The sequence below is a fragment of the Portunus trituberculatus genome, chromosome 27 (assembly GCF_017591435.1).
Source record: "Portunus trituberculatus isolate SZX2019 chromosome 27, ASM1759143v1, whole genome shotgun sequence".
Classification (NCBI taxonomy): Eukaryota; Metazoa; Arthropoda; class Malacostraca; order Decapoda; family Portunidae; genus Portunus; species Portunus trituberculatus.
In genome coordinates, this window is record NC_059281.1 from 8183301 (window position 1) to 8200800 (window position 17500).

General features: G+C 41.0%; 1 protein-coding gene across 2 annotated transcripts in view; it reads left to right on the forward strand.

Annotated features, from left to right (window-relative positions):
* LOC123509813 (paired box protein Pax-7-like) overlaps positions 1–17500 on the forward strand; it is a 51409-nt gene that overhangs the window by 9282 nt on the left and 24627 nt on the right. For both annotated transcript variants that reach the window (XM_045264366.1, XM_045264367.1), the window contains exons 2-4: positions 3098–3288; positions 4216–4346; positions 14240–14349. In XM_045264366.1, the coding sequence (XP_045120301.1) occupies positions 3098–3288; positions 4216–4346; positions 14240–14349 (432 nt within the window). The remainder of the gene's footprint in view (positions 1–3097; positions 3289–4215; positions 4347–14239; positions 14350–17500) is intronic.

Genomic DNA, 17500 nt, shown 5'->3' on the forward strand with positions numbered 1-17500 from the left:
CTCTTTGAGAGAGAGAGAGAGAGAGAGAGAGAGAGAGAGAATTTTCCCCTCCGTCACAAACTCGACAAATTACTTACGGGTAGGCAAAGTGATGGATGCCCTCACACACACACACACACACACACACACACACACACACACACACACACACACACACACACACACACACACACACAAGTAACAATAAAGACAGAGAGAGAGAGAGAAAAAAAAAGGAAATTACAATAAATCCCGAAAGAAAAATGGAGTAACAGAATTGAAGTAAAAGGAGAAGCGGAAGAGAGGAATAAAAGAAAGAGGAGGAAGAGGAAGAGAAGGAAAATTAGATAAATAGAAAAAGGGAAAGATAAATTTACAGATACGATTAAATAGAGAGGGGGAGGAGATAGAAAAGAATTAAAAGAGATAGAGATAGATAAAGAAGAGGAGGAGGAGGAGGAGGAGGAGGAAAAAATTGACACAGGAGAGAATGGAGAAAGAGAAAGAAAACCACAATAAACTGACCGAAAGACAGAGAGAGAAATAAAAAAATAAAAGCAAAAAACAAAGAAAGAGAAGAGAAACAATAAAATGAGAGAAAGAGAATAGGGAGAAAATAAAGACACCGTGATATGAAGGAATGGAGAGAAAGGAAGAGAAGAGAGGCAATAAAATAAGAGAAGGAAAGAGAGCGTGAGATATGGATGGAGAAGACACGGAGAGAGAGAGAGAGAGAGAGAGAGAGTGAAGTATGGGAGAGGGAGAGAGAGAGAGAGAGAGGAGGAAAGAGGAGTTAGAATGTTTCAAACTGTCACCTCGAGAACAAATTGCTGTAGTCTCTTGTTACTGAAGGGAGAGGGAGGGGAGAGAGGGAGAGGGAGAGAGGGAGTGGGAGAGGGAGAGGTAATAACTGGCAAGGTTCGGTAAGGTCCTCGAGTGAAGGAAAGGGAGAAGGAAGAGGAGGAACATCTCAGTCACGTGGGGAGAAGAAAAAGGAGGAGGAGGAGGAGGAGGAGGAGGAGGAGGAGGTATATTATGTAAAAAAAAAAGAGACAAAATGAAAGCAAGAAGGAAGAGAGAAGAAGAAGGAAGATTATGAAAAGTTACCTCATCTCTTCCTCTTCTATTTCCTCTTCTTCCTCCTCCTCCTCCTCCTCCTCCTCCTCCTCCTTTTCTCTTTGTTATCAGAAGCTGTTAAGTCTCATTACCGATTAACCCTTTTCCTCTCCTCTCTCTCTCTCTCTCTCTCTCTCTCTCTCTCGCAAGTAAGACACAAAACCACTGGTACGACAGAAAGAAAGAGAGAGAGAGAGAGAGAGAGAGAGAGAGAGAGAGAGAGAGAGAGAGAGAGAGAGAATCCAATTACAGGTATAATCATCGAGACACGACAATATCATCAGGAATAAGATATTAAGAGCCCCAGGTGTCGCTGCGCACCTGTAATCTGGCCATAATTGCCTATTTAGACACCAGGTAGGAGAGAGAGAGAGAGAGAGAGAGAGAGAGAGAGAGAGGACTTTACTTGTGTGACTGGTTTTATAGAGGAAGAAGTCACGGTGGAGGAGGAGGAGGAGGAGGAGGAGGAGGAAGAAGAAGAAAAAGAGGAGGAGAAGGAGCTTTACCTATTCGGAGGAAGGAGGGATACTGGGAGGAAAGTGGGGAAGGAGGAGGAGGTGGTAGTGGAGGAGGAAGAGGAGGAGTATTACCCATTCGGAGGAAGAAGTCATGGGATACCTAATTACAGGAGGAGGAGGAGGAGGAGGAGGAGGAGGAGGCGAATAAAAAGGAAGAACAAATATACTTTTTCTGAGAAGATGAGAAAGACAGAAGACGAACGCAAAGGAAGAATAAAAAATAGAAAAATAGAAAGGAAGAGTAAGAGAGAGAGAGAGAGAGAGAGAGAGAGAGAGAGAGAGAGAGAGAGAGAGAGAGAATAATAGAGATATTTTCTAGTCTCCCTCCTTCCACTTACCTTCTTGCGTCTTTTCAATTATCTCTCTTTCTCTCTCTTATTTTTTTCTCCATTTCTTTTCCTTTACGGTAATACTTGTTCATCATTTGTTCGTGCGTTCCATATTGCTCTTTCAATTAGAGAGAGAGAGAGAGAGAGAGAGAGAGAGAGAGAGAGAGAGAGAGATTCTCAGAACTTCATAAATTTAATTACCTTCCACGTAAGTTACTGAAAAATAAAAGTAGTAGTAGTAGTAGTAGTAGTAGTAGTAGTAGTAGTAGTAGTAGTAGTAGTAGTAGTAGTAGTAGTAGTAATAGTAATAACTTTTGATATATTCTAACGTAGCAGATTTGTTAACTTAAGGTAACATAACTTCCTCTAACTTCTAACCCTTGTCAACTTTTAATTTTTCCTAACCTATCCAAACCTAACCTTTTTTACCCACACTTGGTTATGCCTCTACCCCAAACTAACCTAATATAACTGAGCCTAACGAAAGCTAAATCAATCTAACGTTACCAAATTTTCAACCTCATCAAGCCTTGTCTAACTTAAAGCAACTTCACATGATCAACCCAAACTTACCGAATGTCAGCTTGTAACATATCCTAACTTTTAACTTATAATCTTTAGAAACTTTTAATCTATGGCAACTTTTAATGTTATTTAATCTAACACAACAAACACAAAATTCATTCAGATTTCTAACATAAGGAATATTTTAACTCGTTCAGGACTGGGACACATTTTTACTTTGAGATTTGTGTACGGTTTGACCATTTTATTTACATTAGGAAGGGTTTATGGAGGTCAGAAGTTTAATGGCCAGAATCTTCACCATTTTAATCCCCACGTAATTTTCTGAAGTTGTATAAAATTACCAAATATGTAGCAAGCAGAATGAATATGAAAATATACTGACTCACTCCAACCAAACTTCTAACCTAACCTGACTTAACCTAATCTAACCTTACCTAACCTAACTTAGCCTAAATTTAACCTAACCTAACTTAATCTAATCTAACCTAACCAAACCTAACCTAACCAAACCAAACCAAACCAAACCTAACCTAACCTAACCCAACCCAACCCAACCCAACCCAACCCAACCTAACCTAACTTAACCTAACCCATCTTAACATTTATCTCTCCACTTCCCCCACCCAGGGATGACCTCACCGGCAGGTCAGGGGCGGGTCAACCAGCTTGGGGGAGTGTACATCAACGGCCGCCCTCTGCCCAACCATATAAGGCTCAAAATTGTGGAGATGGCAGCTGCTGGGATACGCCCTTGTGTCATCTCCCGCCAGCTGAGAGTGTCCCATGGCTGTGTGTCCAAGATCCTCAACCGATACCAGGTGAGGGGAAAGGGGAAAGTGAGGGGAAAGGGGTAGAGTGAGGGGAAAAGTGAAATATTAATAAGAATGAGGATTAAAAAAAGATGAATTTGATATCATTTTATATTATTTATATACTTGTATGTAAAGGATAAGGGGAAAGAATGTGAGGGGAAAGATGAAGAAGACGTAAGAGGGGAAAGATTTTGCCTTGAAGTTTTCAGTATATTGGTAAAAAGATAGGTAAGATGGAAAAAGGGGAATGGTTGTAAGGGGCAATGGAACGTGTGTGAGGGGAAAAGTAAAGGGACTGATTAAGAAAAGGGAAGTGAAGAAGGAAGAAAATGGAAGGATGTGAGGATAGAAAAACGGAAGGAATGCAAAGGAAAGGAAAAGATGTGATGGGAATAAAGGAAAGGAAATGGGAGAGTAGAAACAATGAGGGGAAAGAATAAGATAAGTCAAGTGAAGGAAAATAATGATGGGAAAACAAAGGAAATGGAGAGAAAAAAGTGAAGGGAAAAAAGGGAGAAAAATTGTAAGAAGCTGAAGAAACGATAATGAGGAATAGAAAAGAGAGAAAAATAGTGGAAATAAAATGAAAAGAAAATATCAGAAAAAAGAAAGAAGGAGAAAAGAAGAGGGGAAATTTAGAACCCATCACCATAAACACTCTCCCATCACCACCACCATCACCACCACCACCATCATCTACTTTCCAAACCCAACACAACACAACACAACAATGACATCACCTTATCTAACCTCCCTCGTCCTCCAACTCTGCCCATCACCACCACCACCACCACTATCACCACCACCATTACCACCACCACTATCACCACCACTAGTACTATCAAACACAACTCAACACAATACAACACTCTATGCTCTTTTCCTTCTCACCTCCTTATCTAATCTCTGTCCCTCCTGCCTCACCCTCACCAGGAAACGGGGTCAATCCGGCCTGGGGTCATCGGAGGCTCCAAACCAAGAGTAGCCACGCCGGAGATCGAAAGGAAAGTGGCGGATTACAAGAAGGAAAACCCAGGTGTCTTCTCGTGGGAAATAAGAGACAGGTGAGTGTGGATTTGTTGTTATTGTTGTTGTTGTTGTTGTTGTTGTTGTTGTTGTTATTATTATTATTATTGTTATTGTTATTATTTGTTTTTCTATTGTGTGCTTTTTTTTTATTTTGTTATTGAATTGATGATGGTTGAGAGAGAGAGAGAGAGAGAGAGAGAGAGAGAGAGAGAGATTACCTTATCGTATTACTTCATACAAAACACCTACGCACACTAGTTATTTCTCTCTCTCTCTCTCTCTCTCTCTCTCTCTCTATCTCTCCCTCTCTCCACAAGAAGGTTGACGCTTTTTTTTTTAAACACATTATTTTCTTTGCTTTTCATCAGCATTAATTCTTCACTCCACCTATCTCACTCCCTCTCACCCACTCTCCCTCTCTCCCTCCCCCTCCCTCTATCCCTCCCTCTCCCACCCTCCCTCCATGACAACGCGGTAGGTCTCTCTCCTTCAACATTAATGAAATATACTGGACAATGCCCCTCTCACTCCCTCTCCCCTCTCCCTCCCTCTCCCTCCCTCTCCCAAGCCTTAGGGCACGGAGAGGTAAGGGTGGTTCTCCCTCTCTCCCTCTCCCACTCCCTCTCTCTCTCCGTGCACGCCCCAACCCTCTCATTATGTGGTTCCTAAGTGAGGGAGAGTAGGAGAGAGGGAGAGGGAGAGAGAGCGAGAGAGAGAGAGAGAGAGAGAGAGAGAGAGAGAGAGAGAGAGAGAGAGAGAGAGGAGGATTTTTCATGAGTCAACTTGTCCAGTGTTGTAGATTTTTGCGTGTTGTGTTTGTTGTTGTTATTGATTGGTAGTGTTGTTGTTGTTGTTGTTGTTGCAAAAGTAGTGGTGGTGGTGGTGGTGGTGGTGGTGGTGGTGGTGGTGGTGGTAGTAGTGGTAGTAGTAATAGTAGTAGTAGCAGTAGTAGTAGTAGTTATGATAACGAAAATGATAATAATGACAACAATAATAACAGCAGCAGCAACAACAACAACAACAACAACAACAACAACACACACACACACACACACACACACACACACACACACACACACACTTATCTACCGTATGGCCCACACACCACCACCACCACCACCACTGCCACCACCACCAATTACTTTCCGCCACCTTAAGTGTCTCCACCACCACCACCACCACCACCACCACCACCGCCACCACCACCACCACCACCACCACCACCACGGCGGCGTTCTTATTTCAATCCTTCCTGATTTAATTGGACGTTCCCTATTTACTAATTAACCACGGGTAATCAGAAGGCGGGGAATTGTAAAGGTAAATATTAGGTGATAGCCGCGAGCCTCTCTCTCTCTCTCTCTCTCTCTCTCTCTCTCTCTCTCTCTCTCTGGCTCCATCTTATTTTTTCTCGCCCTCCTGCTATTCTGGTCACCTCATGTCATCTCTCTCTCTCTCTCTCTCTCTCTCTCTCTCTCTCTCTCTCTCTCTCTCTCTCTCTCATACTTTTTATACGTTTATTCACTTTATGTATCTTGTATTATATTTTGTTACCTTCGTATGTAATTGTTATATTTGTTCATCTATCTCTTTATCAATAGTCTTCTTCTTCTTCTTCTTCTTCTTCTTCTTCTTCTTCTTCTTCTTCCTGTTTTTCCTTCCTTTCTCTCATCGTAACGTTTTCATTTCTCTAACTCATCTTTTTAACACTTTTCTTCTTCCTTCCCTTTCCTTCCCCTTTCTTTCCCTCCCATCTCATTTCTTCCTCCTTTCGTCCCTCCTTCCCTTCCTCCATTCTCTTCCCTATTTCCCTTTCTCTATCTACCTTCCCACCCTACTTTCCAATCCCCTCATTCTTTTTCCTTCCTCCCTTCCTCTTCCCCTCTTTATTCCTAAGGGTATAACACAAACCCCCCCCCCTCCTTTCCCCTCTCCCCTTAAACATCTACCTGATCCTACCCTCTTTCCTCTCCTCTCCCTCCCCCGTCCCTCTCTCTCTCTCTCTCTCTCCTCCCTCTCCTCTTCACCCATTCATTAAGGAAGGACATCTATATTAATTACACGTTTCTTTGTCTTACTTCTCAATTGTCTGTAATTAATACTTTCATTGTTATTTCTCCTTTCCATTATCTATTTATTTATCTTCTATTATCTGTCTGTTTATCTATCTATCTATTTTCTTCTGTGTGTTTTTTTTTTCCTTTTCTTTTTGCTGTTCCTTTCATTCTGTTTATTTTTTTCCCAGTTTGCATTTCAGTTTCCTTATCTTTTCTGTCTTCTTCTCTTCTCTGTCTTTTTGTTCTTCCTTTATTTGTGTTTTTTTTTTCCTCTTCTTTTATTGTCCTTTTATTCATTCGTCCTCTTTTCATCTTTTGCCTCTCTTTCTCTCTCTCTCTCTCCTTTATCATAGCCTTTATTTTTCCCTCGTTTTCTTCTCTTCCTCTTTATCACCACCTTCAAATCTCTCCCTTTTATTCACTTCCTCTCTTCTTTTTCATCATACTTCATTTTTCTTTTCCTCCTGCTCCTTCCCTCCTTCTCCTCTTCACTTCTCTCTAATTTCTCTTATCTTCCTTCTTCTCTTCTTCCTATGACAGTTTATTCTTTTCTTTCTTCCTCACTTCCACTTTCTTCCTTTCATTTAATTCTATACTCTACACCTTTCTCTCCTCCTCCTCCTCCTCCTCCTCCTCCTCCTCTTCCTCCTGCTGCTGCTGCTGTATTGTGTGGTCCAGATGACTCGCGAATCCAGAATCTTTTCTTCTCTTCCACGCTCTGCCTGCTTCCTTTGTTCCCCTTTATCAAGTTTTTGCCTTCTTCCGTCTTCATTAAATTGGTTCTCTGTTCCTCTCTTCTAATGGGACTAGGACGATGACGAGGAAGAGGAACAGAAGGAGGAGGAGGCTGGGAAGAGTGATGATGTGTAAAATGTCTCGATATTGTTGTAATTATTATTAGTAGTAGTAGTAGTAGTAGTAGTAGTAGTAGTAGTAGTAGTAGTAGTAGTAGTAGTAGTAATAATGATAATAATAATAATGAAAACAATAACAACAACAAAATTCACAAATGTCGATGTATATTATTTCCTTAATTCAAGATGGCGCTTACTCCTCCTCCTCCTCCTCCTCCTCCTCCTCCTCCTCCTCCATTTACTGTCCCACTTCTCATCGCCATTTCTTCCTATTTTCCGCTCTGCTGGTTTTCCATAATACACTCCGCCCCCTCCTCCTTCACCCCCCTTTTCCCCTCATCCCTCGGCCTCCTCACCCCCAATCAAAAAACCCGCCACCCGACTTCCCCTCTCACCCCCTCCCCCCATTTACTTCCAGGACCCCAGACCACCCACACCCCTTCCAGAAAAGAGAGAGAGAGAGAGAGAGAGAGAGAGAGAGAAATGATAATGATGGTAATAGTAAGAATAAGAAATAGAGATTGAGAAAGTGTAAATTCATGTCTCTCTCTCTCTCTCTCTCTCTCTCTCTCTCTCTCTCTCTCTCTCTCTCTCTCTCTCTCTCTCTCTCTTCTTGTTTTCTTACATTGTCTATTTTTTTTTTTCGATAATTAATGTTGTTTGTTGATAGTGATAGTTAAGGTGTGGTTTGCCTAGTAGTAGTAGTAGTAGTAGTAGTAGTAGTAGTAGTAGTAGTAGTAGTAGTAGTAGTAGTGGTGAAGAATAGGATACACAAGAATGAAAAAGAAGGAAAAAATGAAAGGAAAGACAATGGCAAGAAAGACGAAAGAAAGAAAAAAAAGAAAAAAAACAGAAAAATATAAACAAAAAAAACGAAACTAAAAAAAAAAATAAAAACAAAATAAAAACAAGTAAAAAAAAAAAAAACACAAGAAAACAGGAAAAAAAGAACAAGAGAAAAACATGAGAAACAAAACAAGGTGGAAAAGGAAGAAAGAGAAGGACGAGTGGAAAAGTGGGAGAGAGAAGAGAGGGAAGGGGAGGGGAAGAGGAGACACTGTGGTGAGGGGGGCGAGGAAGAGGAACGTAGGGGGGTGTTGGGAGAAAGGTTTGGGGGTTGCCTGCTTCTAACACCTGACAGTAATTGTGGTGTTGGATTTCCTGATTAATAATGCATCTGACAAGGTTAATTATGAGAGAAAGGGGAGCAGGAAGAGGAGGAGGAGGAGGAGGAGGAGGAGGAGGAGGAGGAGGAGCAGGTGTGAAGAGGAAGGAAGAAAGAAAAGACAGCATGAAAGGGAAATAAAAGAAGTGCTGGGGGGTTGAAAGGGAAGAGAGGGAAAAAGTGGAAAAAGAGAGGAAGGAAGGAGTGAGAGGAAAGAGAGGGAAAGAGATATTAGAGAGAAGAAGAAGAGGAGGAATGAAAGATAATAGAAAAGGAAGAGGGGGTAGTGACAAGACAGAGTGAAGAAGGAAATAGAGTGAAGGAAAAGTCGAGAGAGAGAGAGAGAGAGAGAGAGAGAGAGAGAGAGAGAGAGAGGAGAGTGTGTGGTGTTGGTTGTCATAAGCTATATTGACTGGGCGGTGAAAGTAAACAAGGAAAGAAAAGAGGAGGAGGAGAAGAAGGAAGAAGAGAAGGAAATAAGTCGAATATTTAATTTCCTTCTTTCATATTTACTTTTTCCTTCAGCACCAGTTCATGAGTTTTATATTTAACCTATCCTAACCTACCTTAACCTATCCTAACCTATCCTAACCTACCCTAACCTATCCTAACCTACCTTAACCTATCCTAACCTAACCAAATATCAATTCTTCTCCCTTTCCTTCATTCATTCCTTTCCTTGTTTCCATAATTTTTCCTCCTTCCTCTCCTTCTCATTCTTTTTTCCCTACCTTCAGCAAATTTTCCTCTTTTCTTTTTCCTCTCATTTCTTCTTTTTTTTCCATTTCTCTTCACTTATCCTTAAATTTCTTCTTTTATTCTTACCTTCCTTTCATTTTTTCATGTTCTATTTTTTCTTTCTAGTCAGCTATGTCTCTTTCTCTCTTCCTTTCTTTCTCTCTTTCTCTCTTTTATCTTTTCTAACTTCTCCTCCTTCCCTTGTTCTACCATCTACCTTTTCTCTTTCTTTTTTTCCTTCCTTTTTATCCTCCTCTTTTATTTTCCTTCTCACACACTCTCTTCCTCTTCCTTTCATCCCCTCCCTTCATTCTCTTCTATCTTTTCCTTCTTCCCTTCTTTCCTTCCTTTCTCACTTCTCCTCTCCTTTTTCCTACATTTCCTCTTCCGTTTTTCTTTCCTTTTCACTCTCCTCTTTTATTTTCCTCCTCTTTCTCTCCCTTTCATCCTCCTCCCTTCCTTCTCTTCCTCCTTTCCCCCTCTTCCCCTCCTTCCTCCCTTCCTCCCCTTTTGACAATTGCGTGCATGGTTGCCTAATCAATATAGCGTTATGTTAGTGGTGCGATCAGTGTCCGCCACACGCCACGGTCCCCTCCTCCTTCTTTCCTTCCTTCCCTTCCTTCCTTCATTCCTTCCTTCTTTTCTTCCTTTCGTTCATTCATTCACACCTTCGTCTACTTCTGTCCTTTTCTCTTGTTTTTTTTTTTTTTTTTTTTTCTCTTCCTCGTTATTGTCTGTTTGTTTATCTACGTATTTATCTATCTGTTCTTATTTCTTTCATTCCTTCATTCATTTTTTTCTATTTCTCTCCTTTTCATTCTTTCGTTGCGTTCTTCATCTCTCAAAGTACTTTTCTTTTCTTTATAGTGTGTAGAAAACCTGTCTCTCTCTCTCTCTCTCTCTCTCTCTCTCTCTCTCTCTCTCTCTCTCTCTCTCTCTCTCTCTCTCTCTCTCGCTCTCGCTTTCATTCGTGGTCCATGCAAATTGGTGAATGAATGAAAAACTCGGTAGCTCTATTGAGTGCATGATGAATGTTGTTTGGACAGAGAGAGAGAGAGAGAGAGAGAGAGAGAGAAATGAATGATGATATTTACTTTGACCATCATTTATATCAACGTAACTTGAGACTAAGCTTATTTATCGCTCTCTCTCTCTCTCTCTCTCTCTCTCTCTCTCTCTCTCTCTCTCTCTCTCTCTCTCTCTCTCTCCGACGGTGCAAGCCAAGACCTGATTTAGGGGCCAAGCCAGTGCCGTGTAATCTGAGAGAGTGTCGTGGGGAATTAAGGAGAAGGAGGGACAAAGGTGCCAGTCACAGGTGAACGGGAGAAGGAGGAGGAGGAGGAGGAGGAGGAGGAGGAGGAGCGAGAAAGCACTGGATACAAATGAGTTAAGGGAAAAATGAAAAGGGAATAAAAGTGAAGTAAGGAGGAGGAGGAGGAGGAGGAGGAGGAAGATGAAGAAGTGTAGAAGGAGGAGGAATAAGAGGAGGAGAATAAATAGCGTAAAATCCAAGAAAGCAAGGAAGGGAGGAAGAAAGGAAAAGAAATGATTAGAAGGAAATGCCGGTGGTCGTTTCAGAGAGAGAGAGAGAGAGAGAGCCTTCTGTCTGTCTGTCTGTCTGTCTGTCTATGTATCTGTTCCTCTATTCATATATTTATTTATTCATTTGTCAATTTTTTTTTTTTTTATCCATTTGTCTGTCTGTCCGTTTGTCTATCTGTCTATTTATTTTTTCTCTGTCTGTTTTCTTCTATCTGTACTTCTGTCTTTTATTGACTTTCCATCTCTCTCTCTCTCTCTCTCTCTCTCTCTCTCTCTCTCTCTCTCTCTCTCTCTCTCTCTCTCTCTCTCTCTCTCTCTCTCTCTCTCTCTCTCTCTCTCTCTTCTGGCTGTCTCTTTCTATCTATCTATCAATCTCTATTTTTATCTTTTTATTTTTGTTTTTTTCTATAATCAGTCTATCTGTTTATCTATTTTCCAACCATTACTACTCTGCCTTTCTATTTAATTTCTATATATTTGTGTCTTCACCTATCTGTATATCTATCTATCAACGTATATTTGTCTATCTACTCTAGTCCATCTATCTCTATATGTTTCTTTATTTATCTATCCATCCGTCAAATGTTCATCTCTATTTCTATCCGCTATCTATTTATCTTTGTCTATCTATCTATTCACCTGTGCATTTATCAAACATTCTCTATCTATCTATCTATTTTATCTATTTTCCGTCCATCCACCATTTCTGTCTATCATAATCTATCTACCTATTCTCCTTTCAGCTATCGTCCTTATCCTCTCTCATTTCCTTCATCTATCATATTACATTTATCCACTATTATCTTCATTTTTCCCTTTTCCATCTATCTTTCCTCTCTGACTGTTCTTTCATCTATCAACGCATGTCCCTTCTTCATCTATTTCTCTATTCCCTTTCCATCTATCCCCGTCACCAGTTTCCGTCCCCTCACCTAATCTCTAATGACTCCACACACGAAGCCAGGATAGGTCAGGTCAGGTCATCCTCATGTCAGTCACCTAAAGGATTAAGAAGTCTCCCCTCTTTTATCTCCCCTCTCCCTTCTCTCTCTTCCCCTCTCCTCTCTCTGTCATTTTCTTTTCTTTCTCATCTTCTTTTTCCTTTAGCTTGTTTCATTCTCTTTTCATCTTTTATTTTGTCTTGTTTGACCTTTCTCTATTTTCTTTCTTATTTTGTTTTTATTTATTTTTTAATGTTTTCTTATTTCTTCGTTTTCTTTATCTTCTCGACTTTTTCTTCTATTTTTTAATTGTTACCTCTTTTTTTCTTTCTTCTATTATTTTTCCTTCTTTCTATCTTCTGCCTTCTTTTCATTTATTTTCTCTCTTTTTTTTCAACATCTTTTTATATCCTTTCATTCCTTCCCTTTCCTTTTTATTTCTCTCCTTTCTCTTCTTCTTTTTCTTCTTCTTCCATCCCAGCCTCCTTTTCTTCTTCCTTCTCCTCCTCCTCCTCTTCTGCTTTGCTGTCCTGTCTCTACCACTGGTAGTTAGTAGATAGTCTCCACAAACAGCCTAGTAAGTACCTAGGGGTCTGTTGCTGTTTGTCTTCCTTTGTATTCCTTTGTATTTCTCCTCCTCTTCCTCCTTCATATATAATCGTGGCATGAACACCTGTCAAAGTAATCATTTTGGGCACCTGAAAGCATTAATTGTACTCTCCCTCTCCCTACCCCCCATCCCTCTCTCTCTCTCTCTCTCTCTCTCTCTCTCTCTCTCTCTCTCTCTCTCTCTCTCTCACAGCCATTCCCAAGTTCAATGCAGCCTCCATTTTGTTTGTTCTTCTCCCCCCCCCGTCTCTCTCTCTCTCTCTCTCTCTCTCTCTCTCTCTCTCTCTCTCTCTCTCTCTCTCTCTCTCTCTCTCTCTCTCTCTCTCTCTCTCTCTCTCTCATTAGCATCGCCCTTGTCCGTTCCTCTCTAAGACATATTCTCTCACTCACTCACTCTCTCAACACTTCTCCTCCTCCTCCTCTTCCTCCTTCATGTCACTTCATACAGGTCTGCCTCACTCCCCCTCTCCCTTTTCCTCCCCTCTCACTCGTGCATTTCCGCTACTCTCCCTCCTTCCTTTCATCCTTCCCTCTCCTGTTTCCTCTTTTTTCTATTTTTTCTAATTCTCTCTCTCTCTCTCTCTCTCTCTCTCTCTCTCTCTCTCTCTCTCTCTCTCTCTCTCTCTCTCTCTCTGGTTCCCTGTTCGATTCTGGCTCACGGCAATTTTTGAAGTGGGAGAAGTAGCGCTTTTTTTTTTATTATGGCAAATAGAAGAATATCTGAAAAGAAGCTATGTGTTGATAATAAAACGAGATTTTTCGGGATCAAACAATGTGAAGCTAAATTTGATATAAGAAATACGAAAAAAAATGGGTGTCATAATGCATGGGTAAATAAATGGGTTCTACTTTGATATGCGATCTATGCTTCATCTTGCGATCAACAACAAGAAAATATACTAAAGATTCTCCAGAGATAAAGAAAACACTAGTCCTGGTTTCGCTATGCGCCATGCACCGGACACTGGCAAGACGAGGGGAGTTCTTTAGGGGTGAAAGGAAGGGTTCGTCCTGGTGCCTGTGCAGATAAATACACTATAATGGCGTATAGGTGTCACTACGCCTGCCATGTTATCATGGAATCGCATCATTATTGTAGAAACTGAAATCACACCGTTATCGTGGAAACTGGCGTCGTTATCGTGGAAACTCGCATCGTTATCGTGGAAAATCGAATCGTTATTGAGAAAATTGTATCGTTATCGTGGAAAGTCTTAGAAAACCGCATCGTTATCGTGGATATTCGTGAAAAATCGCATCGTTATCTCCGTCGCGCTCATCGTAATCGCCGTTATTTATTTACTTACCAATTTATGTATCTAAAATCGTTTTCATTATTTCGGATTACTTAGTGGTGTCAAAAAGTCCAGCAAAGCTCGATACTTCTTCTGATGCATAGCTATTGTGTAATTTCGGGAGATGAAGTAGCTACAGACTTTTCCTCATCAATGTGAAACAAAGTTATAGTTTCTTAAATTTCCACATTTCATTTGAAAGACACGCAAAACCCTTTTATTGGCGCTGTAATGTATTTGTGATAGTATTCGTATTTCAAGTATTGTCTGCCTCTAAGTACGTTTCGCTACCTTTTTGTTTTATACCTATTGTTGTGTTTAATATTATTGTTATCACTGTTATCTTTATCAATTCAATTTTTTATAAAGTATGTATATATAAAGAATATTCTAATTAGGCTATAAAGAATCAATGAAGCACCGAGATCGCACAGTAAAGCAGAATTTGACTGGTAGATCGCGTTAACTGTGTAGATCATGTACCAAAGTAGTACCGATAAATGGAATAAACTTCTCTTTACCTTTACTTTTCTCACTACTGTTCTGTCTATCTCCCTAATGAAAGAGTTAACCAGTATTCTCAGTCTTTCACCCCTTATATTAGTAAACCCCGGAACTCCCTGCCTGCTTCTGTATTTCCATAACATATTCTTAACACGTCTCTCTCTCTCTCTCTCTCTCTCTTATTCTCACAAGTAACTCTCCCTACTCTCTCTCCACCCGCCAGACTCATCAAGGACGGCCTCTGCGACAGAAACACGGCGCCCTCAGTCTCCGCCATCTCCAGACTCCTGAGGGGAAAGGAAGAGGACGACGACCCGAAGAAAGCCAAGGATGGTGAGTGTGACTGTGTCTGAAGGAGGCGATGAAGGAGGGATTGGAAAGGAAGAAAGGAAAGAAGGAATAATTTTAATATGATGGGCAGTGTATGTGTGTTGGGGCATGCGTTAAAAGGAAGTGTGATTCTTGTTTTCAATCTCTCTCTCTCTCTCTCTCTCTCTCTCTCTCTCTCTCTCTCTCTCTCTCTCTCTCTCTCTCTCTCTCTCTCTCTCTCTCTCTCTCTCTCTCTCTCTCTCTCTCTCTCTCTCTCTCTCTCTCTCTCTCTCTCTCTCTCTCTCTCAATGACGGACAACTGTTTGTTATTTAATTCTCCTCCTCCTTGACCTCCACCACCACCACTACCACCACCACCACCACCTTACAAAGAATCCAAAGATGAAAAGACAGTTTCTCCTTCATTCTCTCCCTTCACCTCTAACATTTTTTATTCCCTTTTCCTTCCTTCCTTAGCCTTTCTTCATTACTTTTTACCCGTTCCTAAAGGGCCGCCCACCCCCCGCAGCGCTCACCCTTTGTGGAGCTGCCGGCGGCCCGCTCTTTGTTTACTCAAGTCAGCTGATGTCTGTTTACAAGTCAGCTGATCATTGTTGCGGGCGGGAAAGTTGTTCTGGTGGCGAGCGAGGCTTTGTTATCGGGACGGATGGGTGTGTGAATGGGTGAATGGGCAGCAGATAGATGGGTGGAGGTGGCTGAGAGAGAGAGAGAGAGAGAGAGAGAGAGAGAGAGAGAGAGAGAGAGAGAGAGAGAGAGAGAGAGAGTTGGTGCTGGCGGAAGATGAAAAACCACGTGAAATGGGAAGAAAAGAAGAAATAAACGAAGAAATGCGACTGGAAAAGGGAAAAATACACGAAATAGGAAGGAAAGCAAAATAAATGAAGGAAAAGGATGTCCATGGCTGAGAGAGAGAGAGAGAGAGAGAGAGAGAGAGAGAGAGAGAGAGAGAGAGAGAGAGAGAGAGAGAGAGATAGGAAGGAAAGTAGAAAAATGGCGGGGGATGAAAGATAAAGATATGAAATAAGAATGAAAACAAAAATAACTAAAGAAAAGAGTAAACAATGATAAGAAGAAAGAATGAAAGAAAATTAAGACGAATGGAGATGACGGAAAGGATCAGAAGGAATACAAAAACGAACACAAGGAAGAGGAAGAAGTGAAGGAAGGAGGAGGAGGAGGAGGAGGAGGAGGAGGAGGAGGAGGAGCCTTTGTGTGTATAATGAGGCTTTAGAGGTGAGGACTCCCCACCTGAGCCTCGGCGGGGGGCGTGGGCAGGTGAGGATTACCTGTGTGTACTGGAGGAGGAGGAGGAGGAGGAAGAGGAGGAGGAGGAGGAAGAAGAGAAGAAGGAGGAGGAGGAAGGACGAAAGGAAATGAGAACGAGAAAGGTTTGAATAAAAGTAGTAATGATAAAAACAATAACAAAAATGATAAGAGTATTGAAAATAAGACGAAAGGAGGAGGAAGATAGGAAGAAGATGAAGAACAGGAGAAGGACAAAAGGAAATGAGAAGCAGAAAAGTTGAATAAAAGTAGTAACGATAAAAACAATAACAACAATAATAATAGTGATGAAAATAAGATAAAGGAGAAGGAAGAGGAGTAGGAGGAAGAGGACGAGAAGGAAAAGAGAAACAGAAATACGAACGAGTAACGATTGATAATAGTAATAATAAAAACAATAACAACAAAAATAATAAGAAAGAAAATACGATCAAGGAGGAGGAGGAGGAGGAGGAGGAAGAAGAAGAAGAAGAGGAAAAGGAGAGGAGAGGAATTGAGAACGAAAGAAGATGAAGAATAGAAACAATAATAAAAATAAATACATAATAACAATAATAATAGTAATAGGAATAAAACAAAGAAGGAGAAAGAGATAGTTATTATAAAACAAGAACACGAAAAAAAATTAAACGAAAAATAAAAAAAATAATCTCTCTCTCTCTCTCTCTCTCTCTCTCTCTCTCTCTCGTAATGGCAACCTGCAGGAGAGGTAATTGATTCCAAACTCCAACATTGCTCGCGTTCATGAATACTCGAGCGGGTTCAGCGTGGCGCCGCGTGAACCCCCGGGGCGATTCGTTACGCTGTGCCGAAGCTCCGAACACGCTCTCTCTCTCTCTCTCTCTCTCTCACTCGATACTGGGACAGAGGGAGAGGGAGAGACGAAGATGTGGGAAGGATGGAGGGAGGAGAGAGTGATTTTTTTTATGAGAGAGAGAGAGAGAGAGAGAGAGAGAGAGAGAGAGAGAGAGAGAGAGAGAATCATGAATATAATCGTCACGCCGAGAGTAAAATTAACGATTATAGATAGGAATGAATTATATATAGTAAGAGAGAGAGAGAGAGAGAGAGAGAGACCCTTCCTCCTCCTGTTTACATAGTCCTTGCTCCTCCTCCTCCTCCCCAAAAGCGTGATATCTCCCTCCTCTTCCTCTTCTCCCCCCTCCCCTTCCTTTCATTTTTTCCTCCCTCCGTCTCGGTAAATGTGTAAACGCAGGGCAAGGATTTAGAGGAGGAGGAGGAGGAGGAGGAGGAGGAGGAAACGAGAAAAAGAAGGAAAGGTGGAGGATGAGGAGAAAGATGATGAGGAGTAGATGTTTAAGTTAATTATAATTGAAACAGTAATTTTACAACAATAACTAGAACAACAACAACAACAACAACAACAACAACAACAACAACAACAACAACTACTACTACTACTACTACTACTACTACTACTACTACTATAAGAATTTGTATGTCTTAAAGATTTTCGAACACGTATTATTGTTGTTATTGTTGTTGTTGTTGTTGTTGTTGTTGTCTATTATTATTATTATAATTATGAACTTATGACTGAAAATCTAAAAAGAAAACAAACAAATAAAGTGTAGTTCATAAAATCAAATAAAAGGAGAAAAATATTACACATAAAAAAAAAAAAAAGTAAAGGAAAAGAAATTTGAATAACACACACACACACACACACACACACACACACACACACACACACACACACACACACAAACACACACGCATACACACCGAATTGCGTGTAGCGAAGACTCAGGTTTCTAGTTTTCAATTGAATATCAAAAAACCAAACCTTTCCCTCCCTCTCCCTCTCCCTCTCCCTCTCCTTCTCTCTCCCTTCCGGTGTAATCATAAA